Below are 22,204 nucleotides of genomic sequence, written 5' to 3'. Positions count from 1 at the left end.
TCTGATTGACTAAGTTGTTTTCTCCCTCCGATCATCGGGGGACAGCCTCTTTCGTATCCTGTGTAGCTTTCATTGCTTTCTCTATGTCCTCCCATGCCTCCTACAGCCTTTGCTTCTCCGTGCGGGGGTCAGGATAGGTGGCTTGTTTACCCTGGTTGCAGGTAATGACCAGAACCTTTTCTTCGTCGATGTTAATGAGATTCACTTGTTTTGGGCAGTTCACATCTTCGTGGTCCCCTGGACCACACCATCAACATAACTTCTGCAGAGTATCATTCTTCAAACACTCTCTGGTGAATTGGCCCCACCAATTAAATGCCCGGCATTGGATTATGGACCTCCCTTTCGAATCATATTGAATTTGATTTCTATTGTCATTTCCACCTCTTCCTCCTCGGCAATTATTCCGGTAGCCGCCGGATGTGGCATTAGTGTTGCCTTGAGTCTCATTGTTTTTGTCGGATGTGGATTGTTGCTCTTGTGTGAACAATATCTGTTGGCTCCTACTCCTCATGTTGAATGGACATTCTTTTGTAGAATGCCCTAGGACCTAACAAATATCACACATCGCCTTCTTCGGGCACGCTCCCTTTGAATGGCCCTTTTCTTTACAATCCGTGAACCAAATTTCTCCTTCCTCCATGCGGCCACCCGTTCCCATCATTGATTTGAATTCCTTGCAGATCTGCTGCAAGTCTTTCTGGAGTGCTTGCACTTTCTTTCTGGGCTCCTTGCTATCGACACTGCTTCCTTCGTCGGATGATTCATCACTTTCACAAGATGATGACGATTTACTTCTCTTCTTCTTCTTTTTCTTTGTTGTTTTGCTTTTGCTTTCCAGGTTCAGGGCACGATCATATGCGTCAGTGTATGATGTGGGTGGAACTATCTTCATTTTTTTCCTTAACGCCCCGCGGAGGCCTTCTACAAACCAGCGTTTCTTTAACTCATCTACCGGCTGAGTTCCCATTCGGCTAAGAAGATCTTTAAGCCTTCGATTGTAGGTTCGAACTGTATCCTTCTTCCCTTGTTTGCAATTTTAAATTTCTGCTACAACCTTGTTATCATCACAGAGCAGTCGGAATTTGGCTTGGAACTCTTTCTTCAGATCATCCCATGTGGAGATCTTTGCTTTGTCCATGTTGGAGAACCAATCCACCGCCACTCCCTATAGGCTGGCGGGAAATTGATTCAACCATTCATCCACATCCGTGACTGAATTGGCTGACCATATTGTTTCGCACGTACGGCAATGCGGCACAGGATCCTCCTTCCTGTCACCTGTGAACTTCGGGAGTTTTTGTTTTTTAGACATTGTGCTTCTTGTCTGTTGATTACCACTAGATCGTGTCACTGAACTATTAGAAGTTGATCCTGGCGGGTTACTCTGACCACCGTGCAGTGCCACTCTGGCACTTCCTTTCACCCCAGTGTCCTCTATCGGCCTCACCTCTTCTCCCACTTCTTCATAGGTTCGCTCTAGTAGTGATGTGTGTGATAAGTGTAGAAATTGCTCCTTTGTCTCCTCAAGCACTAACAATCGATGTCGTGTTTCCTCAAGCAACTCCTCATTGCTCCGTTTGCGCCGTTTTGGCGAATTGAGGCACCTTTCGCTGGTTCTTGTTAACCCAACTACAACCAGCACACTAGGTGATTCCTCCGGCTACCCCTCAATCCGTTCCCCAATGAGTTGTCTTATGCTCCATCAGCGTTCGGCTTCCCCATGTACAATTTCAATTTGTAATTTGTCAATTTCTTCCCTCAAATTCCTATTCTTATTCAAAAGATTGGGCATTTGGCATATAGTACCATTATAAAAGAAAATCAAACAAAACACTCTTTTATTTATTTATTCTATATACATCATGTGTCGACTTATGCGACAATTACAAATTTATGAGTGCCCTTCACACCATGGCCCAACGGCTCATGGTTCAATTTTCTGTCGTCGTGCGGCTCGTTCCTTAGAATTTCTTCAAAGTCTCCTGACGATCGTTCCTCGCGTTCCACTTCCTCCCGACGTCTCTTTTGCACCACGTAGGCTTGTGCAATCAAACGGAGAAGTTGGTCTAGAAATTTATTCGTGGTGGCGCTCACGTGCATATCATCCCACACAATATCTGTTGTAACACCGTTCTCGGTGGCTTCCCTCCGTACGAAGGTTTCCAAGCCTACGCAATACAAAATGTGAAAATTTTGCGATGCCTTGTACTCTCCTTCAAAAAATTTTGTCTTGCCATCATCATTTGTCTTCCAGTTGTCTTGGACTATTCTTCCCATTTATGTTCGTCCTTCCATACTATCTCGAATTTGAACTAGCAACGATGCCAAATGTTCAGCCCGTGGCGAACAGGAAAGAAAACAGATACTCAATGCAAATTACTATTCATTATCAAAATGTTTCCATACACAACAATGGTATTCAATACAATGACAATGACGCTGATCATGATGCCAAATACAAAAGTGTTCACAACATTTATAATGTACGAAACGGTGCAATGAAACGACACAACCGTTGCCGCACTAGTAACTATCTAACTACCCTTTTTCCGGACAACACTAAACTTATTTGCAACTAACAAATTTCACATTTGATGGAGAGTCAACAAACTCCTGCATGTCATTCTTCACAAAACAATACTAGGCAAGGATTTGCAATCTCCAACCTGTTAGTTTTCATCTTCAGCCTCGAAGATTCTGAAGAAAAATGTCATCAATGTGCAATTTACAAAGCTCAGACAGCCCAGAAATCAATATTATCATCTTTGGAAGCCCCTCTAGTTCTGCATAATTGGTTCTTTGTTTAGCCACTTTGGAATCATTTTCCCTTATAATGAAACCTCACAATATATCTCAATCTTTGTAAAGTTCCTCACCAGATTTTAATTTATTTGCAGACTAATTCACAGTTGTGTTGCAAGTATGATCACTAATGCCAATGAATATGATTCACTTCCAGAATCTACAAAAGTTAGTGCAGTAATAACAAAGATAAAATAATATTATTGAACTTAGAATTTCCTTTGATCCTTTGATGTGCTTGCATTAATAGATTTCGATGCCTTGTTTACTTCGGGCAGATTGGATATATATCAAGTGGAAAGGGTGTGGGGATGAATGGACATGTCTCTGAATGGATGGAGACATGGACATTCATTCTCAAACCCATTCAGTGGTAACTAGTCTTCATGATTTATTACATACTTAAACCAAACTAATCAAATTATCAAAGTAATACCAATCATTACATCTGCCACCTAATATAAAGGATAGATCAATCATGATCTAAATATAAAAAGAATCAATCATAGTTTCGATCATGCCTTAATGATCTTAGGAAATATGTCATCGGTTTTGAACTGTGAATGATCACGCACGGTAATGTCAGACCAAAGCTACATGCATTAACACTCCCTCTTAGCTAGGGAAGACAAAGTGCATATATATAAGTTTTCCTTATTTGAAAAGTAATATCCTCTAGATATATTTAAGAAAATCGAGTCACATGATATTCTTTCCAGTTATGGTGTGTATACAGATATCAAGTCACATGATATCCACCATAAATCCATATTACATATTTTGTGATCACATAGCACATGATACGAAGTATCATCTAAAATATAATACCTAGTTATACATATCACCTAACACTGTGATATGAGGAATCACCTAACATGTGATACTTAGTTTTACATATCACCTTACACGTGATAAGAGGAATCACTCAACATGCGACACCTAGTCTTGCATTTATGCAGAATCACTCAACATGTGATACCTAGCTTTGCATATCACCCAACATGTGAAATGAGGAATCACTCAACATGTGATACCTAGTTTTGCATATCACCTAACACATTATATGAGGAATCACTAAACAGGTGATACCCAGTTTCACATATCACCTAACACGTGATAAGAGGAATCACTCAACATGTGATACTTGGTCTTGCATATCACCTAACATGTGATATGAGAAATCACTCAACATGTGATACCCAGTTTTAGATATCACCTCAATATGTTATTAGAGGTGTGACAAAAAATATCAAGACTCATGATATTCACCATAACTCAAAAATGTTCAAAGGTAATGTGCACTTACCATAGGAACATTCATAATTTATTGTGACATGTTTCAACCATCGCACAATGTCTATCACAATCTAGAAGGTCATGGTTTGTTTTGGGTAACTGAATCCACCATGCTAGAAATCATCTATCATGCTCTGTTTCAGCCATCACACGATGTCTATCATGATTGCAAGATCCTCATCTTCTAAAAAATACAAGTGATAATCATATGGAAGTCGTCACTTCCTCATGATTACCACAGGGCCCATAAGGCATTAAATGATTTCATTAGTATAATAATCCATTAAATAAAGTTTACCTCATAAATATTTCACCTTCGACAGTGAAACTCCCTCTCAATCACTATGATTGGGATAGTCACAAGTTGACAGAACCCATCTGCTCCCTCTGAAGCTCGAGTTCATTAACATTTAGACCTCTTGAAGATGCCAGACTCCTTTTGAATCTCCCTCTAAATCTGAATTCCGAATCCCTTCATCACCATGTTTCAATATTTCCTTTCACAAGGAGAGCCCATATAGGAAATATAATGCATGAATCAATTTTCATCCTTCATGAATATTTATCACTTTGACTCTACCATATGCTAACTAGATATAACGTCTGTGTTTCTTATTGAATCTCCAACCCATAAGGTTGTTGTCTATAGAGATATGCTACAAATGTTTATTCCCCATTGAGTCATGGAATAATATAGGAAGATTGCTACTATCCATTAATTTTAACAAATACGTGTAGGAATGTCTCATTCATACACTTGGCATTACATGTTTGTCCTCCATGTATCACCCATTCGGCTTTTAATTTCAATAATCTTCCATGGTGTTAGTATTTACAAATACCTTTATTCAAAAAACATTAATTTCACAAATCCGCCTTTACAGTCACAAGTGTAATGAGATACTTAAACTTCCTCTGCATGAAATATTTAAATATTCTCGATTATTTTATTACCGTTGAGAAACATGGGGAACCCGTTAACTAAGATATTTTAAAGATAATATAAGCGATTGATGATCCATCCAATTATATGCAAACTCTTTCATCAGCAGCTCATTTTAATCTTTCACAACAATGAAATGAGTTTCTCAAACATCTGAAATGGTTGTGCCATTTCCTCTATGCACACCCAACTAACGGGTTTTCCATGTAAAGCAATCAAACATCAACTAGCCCTTGTTGAATCGTCAAGCACTCAAGTCTCTTAAGGCCATGGAAATTGGTTCCAGCTGTATACCCTCACATCACAGCAAACAATTACTCTCGAGCCATCTTAGTGCATCTTTATTGTCTAACATTGCTAGTAGACTCCTTTCAACAAACAATGAACCAACTCAGTCTTGAAACAATGACCTGTCAGTATCAGTATGATTCGATACTGACCATATATTGCTCTACTCAATTCTGCAAAAATTAGTAGTTGGAAGTAGCATCCAGTTGTAGATATCTGTGCAATCCACACACTGCCAAGCAGATTCATCATATGCAAATCAACCTTGGCATGGGCACATTGAGCACGTTCTGTTGCATCGTCTTCACCGATCCATATTTTATATTGCAAGTGATCTCTATAGAACTGATCCTTATTGGAGATCATGTTACATCAGATAGAGCACTCTGAGCACCATTTTGATCACTCTTGAACCCTACTAATTTCTACAACTTGGAGACCTTGATCTGCATTTATTCGACATTCTCATCCCCCTGAGTGATATTTCAATTCAACTATAGGATCTCTCGAAGGCCTGTGATTTCTCACACATAGTGAATACTCATTTCCCGAGCTCTTATTTATGCCCATTGTGCAAGCATTGGAGCCGAATGATGACATGTTGACATCGAATTTGGGACATCGATCAAACAGCCTGGCCAAAGCAATTTGCAGCTTCAACTCATTTTCATAAGCACATCTACACACTGCACTCTCTGCCAAATTGAACATCGTCTGTATCCAGTGTGCAAGTCATTCACATCGATCCACAATAGATGCTTCAGTACAAACAGGCCTGGGGTTCGCCTGCTCTGATACCATGTAAAGTTTCTCACCAGATTTTAATTTCTTTGCAGACTGGTGCATAGTTGTGTTGCAGTTACGATCACTAATGCCAATGAACATGATTCGCTTCCAGAATCTGCAGAAGTTAGTGCAGTAATAACAGAGATAAAACAATATTATTGAACTCAGAATTTCCTTTGATCCTTTGATGTGCTTGCATTAATAGATTCCGATGCCTTGTTTACATCGGGCAGATTGGATATCTATCAAGTGGAAAGGGTGTGGGGATGAATGAACATGTCTCCAAATGGAGACATGGACATTCATTCTCACACCCATTTGGTGGTAACTAATCTTCATGATTTGTTAAATACTTAAACCAAACTAATCAAACTAATACCAATCATTAAATCTGCCACCTGATATAAAGGATAGATCGATCATGATCTAAATATCAAAAGAATCAAACATAGTTTCGATCATGCCTTAATGATCTCAGGAAATATATATGTCATCGGTTTTGAACTGTGAATGATCATGCACAATAACGTGAGACCGAAGCTACATGCATTAACAATCTTAACAAGCCTTGCTTCCTAAAATCCGGCCTTAGATGAACAATCCACAATGGAAATTCCGATTCAAGAATCAACCTATGCAAAAGAATCATGATCATGTCAACCCACATAAATTAAACCAGAAAAAGTTAAAATTAAATTTGATATATTGTACATATGAATTTTGAGTCAACACATTCTGCTCTGGCATCGTGCAGTTTACCTCTCTTATCTTATATTCTATTTGCATTTTTTGTGTGGATCTCATAGATCCCCACTTTAAAATGAGATCAAGGAACCTAAACCTTTTAGAACCTAGCCAACTATTTTGCAAGCAACAGGAGTAGATGCTCAACCATTCTTAGTTTACCACTGAAATAGAAGAAATGCATTTCAGAATTTTTATGTAGATAGTCTTTCAGAGCATCAAGGGATGGTAATAATCCATTTGAAATTCAGAGAAAAAGACTAAGGTTTAATAAACAGTGATCTGCATATGAAATCACAAGCTTTGAACTTTCAAAACGCAGCTCGAATCATTGCAATACCAGAGGAATAGTTCAATGGAAAATTTAGATTTTGTTTTAGGTTCAAATTTGTAGTTTTTCGATAATCCTGACTATATTTCATAAGATACAACATTCACAACTATAGATTTAACCATTGCACATCAAGCCTTAGTGTGACAATAAAGATAGAGCCAACACACCTCCCAGTTTTTCTTTAACGGAAAAGAAGCCCCTCTATAGTCTAAGTACATGTGGTTCATCCCTCACAAGAGCATTTCCTCCGGAGTGCATTAGAATGTGATTATTTGAAAAGTTGCAACACATGTTTTCCTTCATTTTCATTGCTTTCTAATTTAGACATGCTTCTTTTCACAAGATTTTAACATAGAAGCCTCAGTGGGATTGTGATCAAGTACTATGGTCACTTGGTTCTCGTGTTGTAGAACAGGGCTCAATTCTCCCCAAGGACATCCAAACACAAGAATACCCAGTTGAATGAATAGTTCCAATTCAGTTAATAGAGTGTGGTAACCAGCAGATGATGATGGAGAAAGAGATATTGGAGATGATGCCCTGCAGGAGATAGGAGATGCAGCATTCATGCAAACGCAGTGTTGGAGAAATAACTACAGGGGACACAACAAGAAAGATGCCTTGCAGGAGGTAGGGATGCAGCATTCATGCCAAAGGCATGTTGGAGAAGCAACCACAGGTGCAGCATAGATAGAGGGGCATTTCAACCATCATAATCCATAACTAAAAAGCCATTGTACATTGAAACAGGTATTTAAAATGATCATGAGCATAGATAGAGAGGCATTTCAACCATAATAATCTATAACTAAATAACCAATGCATGTTGAAGCAGGCATTTACAATATTTGATAACATAGCTTCTGAAAATATCAACAATATTTGTCACTTGATCTGATAAGGAAGCAAGACAAAAGATTCAGTTGGTTAAAGATGACAGCTAAGAAAAATTCATAATGTACAGTTAAAAAACAGATTTTAGTTAACAATACCCAATTTAATGTGCCAAAAAGTGCATTTAGTATAAAATGCAAAATGAATAGTATATATTAGAAGACAAAAATTTCGTCTTTCTCAATATATGAAGAGCCACTTGGGCTCACCCAGAGACTTCAAGTCTGAATCCAAAGATATATCTGAAGATATATCAATCCACAGAAGTAAACAAATGCAGTAATCAGACAGGTGTAATACTGTAGCGATGAACGATGAATCACCTCAATACTCGGCTCCATGTTGGCCTCTGCTGAAAAGCCATAAAACCTACAAGCACAAATCCATATGTATTGCATAAGGGCTCCTGAAAAATCAAACTTTGACTACAAGATAGTAATCCATTCTACAGAAGCTTCAAATAACCCTCCTATATACAAGATTTATGGCATGCAAATACAAAATCAACACAGTTAAAATTCAGAGTATCATGCCCCCACCATGATAAGCAAATATGGCAGCATTATCAAATAGATTGCTGCCTTAAAACCTTGATAAATTCAGAATATAAAGGATGCAGTTCTCCTAATGAGGGTCAATAGAGATATGTTAGGTAATTATAGTTAATTATAGTTGTTACGAAATGCAGCAAGTTATCTTAGGAGGAGATAATGAATTAGCAAATATAAAAAGCAGGGTATATATGTCACTTGATCTGAACATTCCAACAAGGGGCAGCATTGTCTAAGTAGTCATCTTTAGAGCATAAAAAACAATATCGAAATAAAGCCTTAATTCCCATCATTTCCAGGCAGATGCAATTATTGAAGGGACAACAGCTAATTTAGAAAGGAAGGCTATTTTATAAAGAGAGCTGCTCTTAGTAAAGGCTGTGTGTTGACTCTATCTTTATTGCCCATTCCCCTTGAGATCTATAAAGGAGGCCCTCCTCTTTGACAGAAGGCATGGAATTATTTGGAAAGAACATGTGCTCTGACAGCAGAAAGTCAGACAAATAAGAAATCAGAATCTGAGTTTAACTCAGAAGAAAGGCAGCCAACTATAATATTAAAAGTGATTAGCATGCAATATGTTTGAATCTATTATTTATTATTAAATCAGTTAGGAAGCATTAATTGATTTCTCGAACTAAATAGCCAATGCATCAAGGTTCTTAGAATTAGAGATTATTCATTTAATTTTATTAAAGCAGTCACATTAGAAAATGGCAAGGAAACATAATAGGGAGATACAAGAGCACATGTTCACTCCATTACGTAGACCATCCATTGAGTTGGATCGCTTGCTAACCAAGGGGTCAGATTGACTTGGTTGGTTGTTCGGTGCTCTTAGGCTTAGTTGTGGAGGACAGACTCCTAGCATCCAACTGTGTTTTCCCCTGGAGATACTAATATGGTTGGTTATTAGTAAAAAAAAAAGGTATAGTATGGATCCAAATGCATTTAGGAAATGTTGTCTATCAATAGTGAATCGTCATAACATTTCATTGATGTTAATTGAGATATAAGTTCAATAGCTATTATGTAATTTAGTTATAGAATGCTCTTTGTAAATAAGTTGTATTGCTGGAACTATTATTATTTGGCAAAGATCAGGTATACGGCAAAAGGGGGCATTACACACTGGATATTTAAAGTACCACAATAGATATCCCTATAACAGTTTACACCATTTCCTAGGTAATGATCCAAACAACATATTTCTATGCTCTTAGAATCGCAAGTCAAATTCTCAAAGTCACAGATGCTTATCAAGGGCAATTTGTCTTCTGATATGAATTCTCCCTGACAAAATTATAAATTGAACAACAAACGCAAACAAATAATAAAATATTCTGTGAAAGTGGGAGGAGGAGGAGAACAATATTGACACGAAAAACTATATCCAAAGGCAAAAGGTGGAAAAATTGGACAGGACTTAATCCCAACCTATCATGCAATTGGAAGAAGGTTTACCTGATTATCAGGTCAAGATCAATACACAATACTCCAAAGTATTTTTTTGTCTAGATGGACTGACAATAAAGAATCAACAGCAAAAAAAGCAATACTCAATCAGTTAGCAAATACCATGTTACCAAACTAGTGTAAGCAAACTACAACATAAATAAAACAGGTAAGTTTATGGGGAACTTTGATGTACACAGCATATATCTATCTGGTTTATATCTGATTTGGAAGCCAACATAGATATGGCACAAGGACAAATCTGGCAAACAAACGCTTAAGCTATATCCAGGTAGTTACAACACATCTGGGCCACGTCCAGAGCAAATATTCATGTTCTGTATTTCTGAATTTGTGCTGTGGCATTTACCATTGGCCACTAACAGTCATAGAAACTATCCTTTTTTCCATTCGCGAACTTCAAACTATCTACCTCATAACATCTAGCTAGAGCCTCACATGCAAATGCATGCAATGGGCAATATTGTTATGACCACCCCTGATCTTGATTTCTAAAATTCTGATTTAATTTTATTTTCTGTTTTTGGGGGTTTTTCCTTGATATTTGCAATGAATTGTAGAACAAATAGAAAATAAAAATCTGGAAATGAAAGTACAAGAGGAACTTCCTATTAAGGACAATAAATCTGATTTTATTTACATCAAATATTTAGTAACATACCTGTACAGTCAAGTACATGTCTGATATACAGATCTGAAAATGCAAATCAGTCACTCCATGCTCTAAATGATCATCATAATACACTCCGCAAATGCATGATCTGTAAACAGGTATGATCCTGGTGTCTCATCTGCCTCTTAATGGGACTGAAACCCTACTTCCGGCTAGGGTTTATTTTGGTTGCAACCAAACCAAGAAAGGTACGGCTGGTTGGGTATGACAATAATTGCTAATAAGCAATGTTAAAACAATCCAGATCTGCTACTTATTGTTCAAATATGCTCCCCACACTTACTAACCTCTGATATCTTCTCCACCAAGCTATAAAAATAAACCTTTCCAAGAACCCTATGGATGATAACTTATGAATGATGTATAAAGACCCTTGGAGGGTATTTCACCTTTGCAAATCTCCCAATTATGAAGGGATTTTGTCCATAATAAATTTGAGAGTTCCTCCTTTAAACAGCTGCTGCTTTCCAAATTTATCAACATCAAATAGTCACAAATTAATGCTCAATTTTGGGTGGATATTTTGCAACCGACAGTTTGGAGTAAAAATCTAGTCGCTAAATAGGATGACCAGCCACAGCGTGTGAGACAGAATCTCTCCTACCTTAAAGGGAAGGCTCCCCCTTCTCACCATTCCTTGGATCAACTGAAGGTAAGCAAGAAGTTGAGAGATTTTGTAAAAGGGTATTACCAATATTCCATTGGGGCACAAAGACTTCTAGAACTAGGGAATTCTAAATATTTTGTTGTGAATTTGAGATGCTAATACAAGCTACAGTCAAAGCTCCTAGTCTATGTATTGCCACAACTACTCCTATTCAAAGCTTCGGCTCCAATTGCTTCTTAAATCACTATGCTCTATTATTGAACACACAATAATAACATGAATCAAAGACAATAGGCACAAATTATAGTGAAAGCTTCTAATTTTCTCTATCACCATTGCTTCCACTCAAAGCTTCTAATTTGCTCTATCACAATTGCTTCGAATCCAATTGCTTCATTTATTAAGTTTTCTCCTAAATTGGTACTACACAATCAAAGTTATGCTTGCACAAGTGTGGCAGAGCTTTCTTGCATACAAGAAAAAGATGATTTTTACAATAAGAGGGCACTCCTTTATATAGACAAAGGAGTTGAGAAAAAGATGGAGGAAAAATTTGGAGCAACTCAACCAACTTTGACCCGATCTAACTAAAAGAGAAATTATTGGGTTACATGCAACTCGCACTACATGTAATTATACATTTTCTTGTAATACATCCTCTTCAATTACAAACATAAAAGAAGAAGAAGAAAGATAGAAGAGAATTGAAACAATCCCAGGGATTGTTTTGAAGGACCTTGTACTTGGTGATGCAATCCCGGATGATAATAGAATCGGGAGTTCCTATATTTTGTGCCACAACATTCACCTTGATAACCATGGTGTTACATATTTTGATAACCTCTGACTCTCTTTGACGAATTGTCCGTTGTTATTTGAAAACTTGATGTAATCAAACTTTTCTCGCTCAAGTTGTCGTCAATTCTCCTTTGTAGATTGGCACATTCTGGAATCTCTGACACTTTGAAAACCTTCTTTACAGTGTCTAGATGTAATCTTGGAATAATTTTTCATCAACACCTTTAACTCTGTACTTTCTTTTTCTTTTAAACAAAGTGTTTGGCGCATTTCCACACGAACTCAGGTTATCACACAACCATCGCGAAAATGGAGACCAAATGAATTACCACTTTTTTTTGAAGCACGCCTTCTTTACTAGATGTCTTCATTCTTTATAGAAATTCTAACATATCTTGACTTGCTACAACATGAGAGTTTCAATGGGATTGAATCCATGAAAGCTTTGAGATTTGAGTTACAATGACGAATCCATGAGGAGTGGGTATTCGAAGTATGGATTAGATACTTATGGAACACATATGATGGTTGGAAATGAACCAGAAAGCATATGTATTTCGATGGAAAGGGCCAAAGTCAGACTTGGAAGGATGGATATGCTTTGAAACATGAAAGTAGAACGCATGGGAATGCGTCTAAATGAAGATTCTTGACTTTAAAAATTGACTTGGGCTTTCAAAATGTCATTGCACAGAAACTAGATAACATGTATATGCAACATGTAATGAAGAATGGAAAGTGAGATGACATGCGAATGTAGATGGAGAATGAGCTTACATGTAAGTGCGTATGAAATGCATCATGACAAGGGATGTGGAATGACATGTATTTTGCTCATGAAGTGTAAATGCATATGGAAGGAACGAATGCAATGTGCCTTGAGGCGAAGTGAATGGACTGCGCGGAAAGAAAAGGTTACACTACAGCATAAAATTAGTGGAAGGGCACCGACAACAAGGAAATAATCCAATTGCGCCACGACCGCAGGCACAGTGGGCGACGAAGGTGGCACAGAATAGACGTAAAGCGTACAATGGTCGGAATGAAATCAAAGTGGAAAAGTTTAAGGCCAGATGGGTTGGACCATATCAAATTCGGAAGGTCGGCGACAATGGAGCGATCAAATTATCAACTTTGGACGGGCAAAAGGTACCTCCGGCAGTCAACGGATCCAAATTCAAAATATATGGTGCCAGGAAGACTCTGTCATTGTCGTAGAAGGGGACTCCCTCGTCGCTGCCGAATGGCGACGGTCAAAGGTAAATTTGAGGTGCTTTGTATATTTTTTGACAAAAAATAAAAAATAATAATAATAAAATAAAATTTTAAAAAAAAGAAAAAAATTTTTAAAAAATAAAATAAAATTAAAATTTTAAAAAAAAAAAATTTAAAAAGCAAGTAGAGGGCTGTCCGCGGGCTCTCCCCGCGAACTGTGCTCCACGAGCAGGTTGTTCCGTGGACACCTGTCCCGCGGGCATTGTCCCCACGAACTGTGCTCCGCGGGCAGGATGTCCCGCGGACTCCTGCGTGTCTTTTCTGCGGATCTTTTTTCTCGCTCCCGCGGACTCTCTCTTCTCCGCGTGGTTCTAATTCTCTTCCGCAGGCTTATTTCATTCCACGCGTTGTGCTCGCGGGTTGCTTTCCGTGGCTGTCTGTCCTACCCGCGGATGAAGAGGTGCAAGCAGAGTTTTTTGTGCAGCATACGCGGTTCACGTCACAGCTTCGCAGGGTATATTCAAACAGAGTGCGCAAGTTTATGATCTGAATTTGGGATCTGGAGTAGTCTGGAGAGCATGTGGCCCAAGCGGGGATGCCTGACATCTTGTTCTTGTATTTCAGCCATTAATGGCATCTATGCATTTTACAGAGGAGGAGCTTGGAGTTACGATTCGAAAGGGCATGAGTGGAAACAAATGGCAACTCTCCTGGATGGGATTGATTGTGTTAAGAGGAGCTGCGGTTTGGTGAGATGGGATATTTGTTACGAGGTCCCCACGGTGTTGGGGCCGACGGAGTCCATATTTTCGCGGAGCAGTTGACCATTTCCGTGGGAGTTCTATTTTTGGGCTGGAATTTGCTAGTTTCGGGGGTTGTGATACCTGAGGTGGCGTTTTTTTCTTCCGCCGTGGAGGTTTTCATTTACTATAAGAAAAAAAAAAAAAAAAAAAAAGGGCGACAGATTCAAACAGCTCAGAATGAGTAGCAGATGATGCCAAAGGGAAAAGGAAGTATCAGGGGTTGCCAGAAAGAGTGCAGAATCGACAGAAAATGACAGAAATGGTGTATTCCGTGCATTTCTGTGTGGGTTGCGAAGTGCTAATTTGCGCTGCCCCTCGACCCCCAGTCGTGGCAGATATCAGTCATGGGAGTCTGACCAGTGGAGAAGAGTTGAAGTTGCTGCAAGCATGGACTTTCTGTGTACCAGAGGCACTCGGAGTAGGTGTTGGCCGGGAGGCTATCATGGTGGATGCGTAGAGAGCTCGGGAGGAGCTGATCGTCCAGCTGGAGGCAGTGCAGCGACACTTGGCTCGGGGTACCCAGGAGTTGGAAACAGCGAAAGTAGCGTGGGTGGCTATCAAGGTCAGCTTGAGAAGACAGTATTTGTTAGCAGAGGCTACAGGCATGGGACGAAGTGAAGTGATGTGACAAAAGCAAATTTTTCTTGTTGTAGTCACTCTGATGGTGTATTTTAATTTGTCTCAGATATTTTGTAATTGTCGTCTGGAGACGACTTTTCTTTTTGGGGGGGGATGGTGTCAGCTGATTGGATGGTCCCGGCGGTGTTTCTGTAGCCGACGGGGTGATGTCCAGCGGTTTTTCTGTATTCTGTAGCCAACGTCGTCGGTAAATAGTTTGTAGCGGATAGAATATTTGTGGCCGACGGACTCCTTCCGAAAGGTTCAGCGGTAGTATTTATATCCCGTCTGGGATCATTGTAATGCATCTTGTGATATGATATGCTCTGTATGTAATGTCTGGCGTATGTGAATAATAATATAAGTTTTGCTGTTCGTGTTCCAATTATCTGTATGCATTAATCTTGTTTACCCGTACGGTAAACAGCAATCACTGCATCAATTGCTTAGCAACCTTGCGAAATCAAAGAAAATCTCCCAATGGGGTTTGAGCTGCCAAAGTTTGGTCTCTTACATGTACATTATTCTGCTACATCTTTTGTTGTCGCATGAACATCTCTAGAAGTTAAAAGACACATCCACTTCTAACTCTATGCTTTTGAGTTCCAACAGTTGCCCCTTTCATTGAAGCATGAGAGTTCAAAGTATTGTCACACAAACATCTCTAGAAGTTAGAAGACATATCCACTTCTAACTATATAGTATGGTTTTGAGTTCCAATAGTTGCCACTTTCATTGAAGCATGAGAGTTCAAGTAGAAAGTTTCCCATCATCCCTTTCTTGATCCCTCGTGTCATATCATTCTACCTCATTAAACCAAACATTGAAACCTTTCCTAGGAATGTGAAGGAAATGAGCCCCCACCATCATGTAAGTACCATGACATGATGTTTCACAAAGCTTACATGTAAAAACCTTGGTTCCCTCAATAGTCATTCTAAATAAAAAATTATTAGGTTTGACAACAGGATGCAACACTTGAATTCAGAATATTTGGTTTGGCAGATGATTGCGAGACTAAATGCATACTGGAAAGAATCTCTAGATTGGTCTCATATTTTCAAGAAATATTTGCATATAAAAAATGGCCTATATCCCTGGATTCTGCAATTCTTGAGGATGGCATTTAATAGAAATGCTTAATTGTCAAGATTTGTCATCTACCTAAAGAATAAGCATTACTGGACTTAACTGGGATGGTGGAAGCTCTCTCCAACTTTGTATGTTTCTAGTATTTATAATTATTTTTCTCGCACACTGACTTTCCACTAAAGCTGAAGCCAAACGCCACTAAACTTTTGTATTATTTGAATATAATGCTGAAATCAGTTTCGGAAAATAGAACTGTATTATTTCTCTTAGATAGTACACAACCTTTGACTTTTCCTATATTTTCTTTGAATAACTACTGAAAAGTTTACCTGCAAATGTGAATTACTGACCATTGTTTTAATTACGAATATTGTTTTAATTAAAAAATGTCACCTAATACTTGTAAGTTTGTAGCTAGCAATGCGACAACAAATCCAAACCCTCAAAATCAACCTCTTGTGGCATTGTGTTGACAGAAAACATAGAAAAAAATGCCCTCGCACAATAATTTCTTCTTTCCTGGCTTTAGTTTTTATGTTTTTCTGAAGGTTGTATTTTTATGATTTTTTATTTTTTCAGTGGAAACAGCTGGGGGTCATAGAAAGACATTTCCTGCAAGCAAACTAACCTCCGTCTGCATCTCCAGTACTACAAACACATCCCAAGGTATCAGAAACATGCCTCCTTTCAACACTGTATTTTTGTCACAAAAATTTGGCAATAGATAATTTGGACACACTCCGACACCAACATTGTCACTTAACTTACTTCTCAAAGGCACACTTTTGGATTGTGAATACCACCAAACCCCTAATATTTACCTAAGGCGTGATTTACCTTGATAGTTGCCACACAAAACTATCACGATAGGTCTAGGAGCACAAGAAATTGCATAAGAATATCATTGCGTCGATTAATTTGAAGACTACTATAAAGCTGCAAAGAAGTTTAATTTATCACAAAAACTGCTAAATTGGGAACTCAATACACCAAAAAATATTATTGTAATAATGGTAAAGCTCAGGAGAACAACTGAATTTTTGCTGTGTCACCACATTCAATAAATTTCCTACCATAGAGAAACTGATATTTTTCCTATCAAAAATGAAGACAAGTGAATTTTTACCATATCATCCTTGCAATCTAGGACTATAGACTTTTGCTACGATAGAGGCATTTTTCCCATCAAAAATGAAGACTATCTTTCATGACTTATGAGACTTGGAATATCAAACATGTCAGAACATAACAGAAAAGACTGCTACCTCTGTCCAAAATACATAATTTTGAGAGCTACATGTCTCCTTCCACAATGAGATACACTCTGCCAACAACCAACCAATAACATATAAATAAGTTAAAAAAAGGTCCCTTACGAACTACAGCTGTCATCATATGGAATTTAATTTAGAATTGCTTCTCAATGTTCAAAGTAATCAACCCTCAAGATCTACTTTAAATGTTAACCTTAAGATAAAAATATATAAATAAGACACGATAGCTGATCAGATTATCAACGAAATTGTTAGAACCTAAAACAGGCATAATATTATGTACATAGCATTCAAGTATTCACAAAAATGGTGAAGGTAAAGCTCACTTAGATACTGTTAAAAGAAATCTCATTAACTTGAATAAAAAGGAATAGATTCACTACCGGGCCTAAAATATCAGATGACTTCACAAGAGTTTACCTTTAAGACTAAATAACTTACTGAAGTAGCTCCTGGACGATTGATTCACACATAAGCTACTGGATGATTGATCCATACAGAAGCTACCTTAATCCTTGAGCCCAAAAGGGCAATCATCATGACCATCAGGTTGAACACTAAGCTACATAGCAGCAGAGCTGATGGGGATCAGCCAAGTAATAAAACAGGACATGGAATCAAAGGACTGAAGCTATCACACGTAATATTTGAAGATAACATTTATAGTATTGAAACAAGCCTTCCTAACCCAACGCATCAGTGGACAATGAGACATATCATGTCATAAATGATACATATGTTTAGCATTTGATCACCACCATGTTCACTACTACTCTCTAGCTCTATAAGACGACAGGATAGGTAGAATCTTAACTACTTGACAACAGAGTTCAGCTCTTGTATTTTCATTATCTTTTCTCTTACATGAATCTTCCTACAAGCCCTCTATTCATAGGAAAAATAATGGTGTTTCTCCACCGTAAGTAAAATTTTCTCGCTTCTCAATGACTTCCCCTACTTGCTGACCTTCAACATTCCCCAAAACACTTTTGTCAGTCTTCTCCTAAGAAAACCAGCAAAATAGCAATTTCCAATACTCACTATCTTTACAATGTGCCAAACCAACCTGATATCATGCTCCCCACTTCACTGCCAACTTCTACCATTTTTCCAGCAGTACTGTGAGGAGGACAGCTCCAAAGTTATGTACTAATAGAGCAGCAGATTGCAAAGGCCTCAGAGATGAATATATCAAATATGGTGTGGATTTTCTAGCTGTGGCAAAGCTTTTCAATGTGGTTGTTTGTTCAACCTTTCCTTGTTATTGGTCTCAGCATATAACTCATCCTACTCATGAGTCTAAGGATGTCTCCAATCTTGTTAACAATAGGACTATCATGACTGAGCATAAACTGCCAAACTTTATGTCCGTGTTAAACATGCAACTCTCTCAATACCTAGAGAAAGCTAATCTTCAAGCTCATAAGCAGGCCAGTTACACGGGACATTATTAGACCATTGACGACAACTTTACACTCTGAGCTACTATAAAGGAGACTCACCACCACTCTTCCATAGTACCGTTTGTTTCATAGACTTCAAGAAGCTCTTTGACTCAATTCTTAGACACCTACTTACTAGTGAAAGCACAATGTCAATATTTCCCATTCTCCAATTATTTCTGTTTGAGGAATTCACACCTCCCAGTCTCTCCAAATTTATGAAGAGCACCATTGGGCAAACATGTGTGTCCTCTCATTCTAACCCTCTTTAGCATCTACACTGCCATGTTCCAGAGATTCTTTCACTACATACTCATATGGATAATGCTCGCAATATTCATTAGATGCCTATTTCCCTTCTACTTTTTGCTAATGGTGTTTTCCTCTCCCATTGTATAAAAGGGTCATAATGGATACTTAATGGCCTTACTCAATTTGTACTCGAAAATACACCAATTGGTACTCAAAAATAGATGCCACCACTCCAAGAATGCCCTCCAATGACCACTAAGTAGCTGGAATAGTTGAGCAGGTCTGCCAGTAGCCAATTAAGCCCTCAAATCCCAATGTCCACCTCTCAAAACCCTATTCAACCTTCCTTGAGTTGTACGGCCAGCAAAAAGCATATAACTATCGATCAATATAATGAACTTGAGTTAACAATGAATGGTTGAATGGTCGTATCAATTTAATATATATTGACTGCTCCATGTCCACGTAAGGACATGACCCCTGTACAGCATAGAGTCATGTTCCTCCGTGGACACTACTCTCCATTCTCATTTTAGTACGGTGTGAAGTTTGCTGTTGAGAACACCACCACTACACGGCAGTGATTAGTATTTTCAGCGACTAAGCACAGTCATAATCTGCAGTCAATCTAAATTATATACCTTGGATTATATATCGGTCTTACCTGAAGATAAATGTATCAATTTGGATACCAAATTTCAAGTGTTTGAACAGTCATACTGCATAGCAGAACTCCAGTTAAAAGGGACAATCTAATTCTACTTCAGTAACTCTATTAGAGATCCTATATTCATTTACATGTTATTAGAGCCTAACTGATAGAGCATAAATAATCGATTATCATTCAAATTTCAGATCCATTTAAATAAAATTGCAACCATGGCGAACAATGTAAGACTAGAGGATAGACTTGAAGGTGCTTCACTTCGTACCATGGAAGATTGGAATTATGATTATTCTACGAGAACTTGAATTAGAAGGATATGTGGAAGAAAATAAAACAATGCCTCAAAATGAATTATATAAAAGAATCTGAAAGAGACATAATAATAAAGCTATGAAGATTATTATAGATTCTGTTAAAGATCATATACTTCCATCTTTATCAAATCTAAAATCTGCCTATGAGATGTTCATGATTATTCAAAACACATTTGAAATCAATAATACCAGTAGACTACTCACCTTGAAACAGAAACTATTATACATAAAGATGAACAAAGGAGAGACCATCACATCTTATTTCTTGAGAATTGCTGAGTTAAAAGATCAACTCTCAGCCATTGGAAATAACGTAGACAACAAGGAATTGTCTCTAATAGCTCTTATAAGATTACCTATGTCTTGGGAGTCCTATATTCGAGGAATCAGTGCTTGACTTGAATTGCCAAATTTTGATCAACTGAAGAACGGCTGTACTCAAGAGGAATCAAGACTAATCACTAGAGGAATCAGTCCAAATCAATAGGAATAGATTCAAGCCCTTCTAATAAATTCAAACAATAAAGGAAAAAAAAGACATTTCAAAGGAAAAAGAGGAAAGAATAATCAAACATACCAGAAAAGAGACATGTCAAAAGTCCAATGCTACAGATGTGATAAATTTGGACACACTCACAAATTCTGCCCCGAAAGGAAGAAAATTCAAGCTGCACTAGCAGAAGTCAAGAAAGAAAACTCACTATTCTTTTTAGCCTTATCAAGGGAACTAAAATACCAACAAAAATATATGGATAATAGATAGTGGAGCATCTTGACACATAACTAGATTCAAAGACAAATTTGAAACTTTTGAAGGTCACTCTACTGAAGAAGTAACAATAGGGGACAACTCCACCTATCCAGTGAAAAGAATCGGGACCTACTCAATACAATTGAAAACTGGAGTTACTCTGCAACTAAAAGATGTATTATTTGTACCTGGCATCAAAAGGAATTTGGTTTCAATTTCAGGTCTAGCAGATCAAGGGTATCATATCAACTTTCAAGAAGATAAAGTTATATCCTGGCCTAAGGACACAAATATTAAGAACACAATCACCATAGGTTTTAGAGATGGAAGTTTGTATAAACTTTGTAATCTGTCATGTCTCCTATTTTCTTCCAATAAAATCAAATAATAAGTAATAATAAAATAAGTAAATAACATTATAATATAATCTATTATTACATTTAACTATATCAATTTTATAACATTATATAATAATAATATAAATAACACTATGTTATTATCTTAGATACCGGTGCGTGCATGTTTTACCCGGATGCTAGGGCGGATGCGCGAGGATGCGCAGAGGTGTTTGGATGTGCGGGGGAGATGGGCAGGATGCGTGGAGTCTGCCTGCAGGTTCTCGCAGGATGCTTGGGAAAGCATCCGTGAAGCATCCATGAAGCATCCACATGAATCCACGGAGCATCCGCCATTTTTAGGCGCCAAGTCACTTAAGTGACACAATATAACATGTGTTTTTTTTGTTTTTTTAATTATATTTTGTCTCCCTTTTGCCCCAAAACCCTAACACGGCCCTAGCATAGGCTATTCATTGCCCATTCCTTTCATCTTCTTTGCATCTAGGTTCTCTTCTCATTTGGTTCAAATGAACTTGCAAGTGTTGCAGCAGGAGATGATGAGAATGTGGATTTTTTTGAGAATCTTATGATTTTGATTGACTGAATTTGATTTGTGAATCTTGAGCCTCGACTCTTGATTGATCAACATTGAACCATGAACTATGTTTAGATTTTGTAATTCGAATTGCATTGGAATCTTGAACTTCTATAATTTACTAATTAGACATTACTGTTATTTCAATTTGAATATGCTAATTGCTACGGAATGGTTTATTTTTGTATATTTCTTGCATTTCTTTACATACATAAATTATAGTTTATATACATAAATTATAGTTTATATATATATATATGGACGCACCCAAACGCATCCAAAATCCCCAAAAAAAAAATTCACGCATCAGCACCCCGCACCCGCATCAGCATCAGAACCAGCATCAGTAACTCAGGTTATTATATAGTCATTCATAGAATACAAAAAATTTATTGTTACTTAGAACATAATATTTATATGATATATTAAGTGATTATAGTATAGATAATAAATAATAATCATAAATAAATAGTAATAAATAAATAAACGATAAACAACAATGCAGATAATAAATAATAATCATAAATAAATAGTAATGAATAAATAAATGATAAACAACAATCCATATATTCAATATACAAATCTTAAATATTACAATTAAGAAGTCATGACCAAACGACCAAATCCATGGGTTGTGACTTTAATTTC

General features: G+C 37.5%; 1 protein-coding gene across 7 annotated transcripts in view; it reads right to left on the bottom strand.

Annotated features, from left to right (window-relative positions):
• Positions 1–22,204, bottom strand: part of LOC149553589 (Pseudouridine synthase family protein) — a 321,934-nt gene that overhangs the window by 243,176 nt on the left and 56,554 nt on the right. For all 7 annotated transcript variants that reach the window (XR_016353129.1, XM_089789008.1, XM_089789006.1 and 4 more), the window contains exons 4-5: positions 17,189–17,247; positions 8,414–8,459 (exon numbers count right to left, since the gene is read on the bottom strand). Coding sequence is in view for 6 of the 7 variants with exons in the window: in XM_089789008.1 (XP_089645134.1) it covers positions 8,414–8,459; positions 17,189–17,247 (105 nt within the window). In the remaining variant the exon portion in view is untranslated. The remainder of the gene's footprint in view (positions 1–8,413; positions 8,460–17,188; positions 17,248–22,204) is intronic.

This window comes from Cupressus sempervirens, chromosome 6, assembly GCF_028749045.1.
Source record: "Cupressus sempervirens isolate cs-2001-9-10 chromosome 6, ASM2874904v1, whole genome shotgun sequence".
Classification (NCBI taxonomy): domain Eukaryota; kingdom Viridiplantae; phylum Streptophyta; class Pinopsida; order Cupressales; family Cupressaceae; genus Cupressus; species Cupressus sempervirens.
Note: the sequence above shows the minus strand (reverse complement) of the source record. Positions and strands in the feature narration are given on the sequence as shown.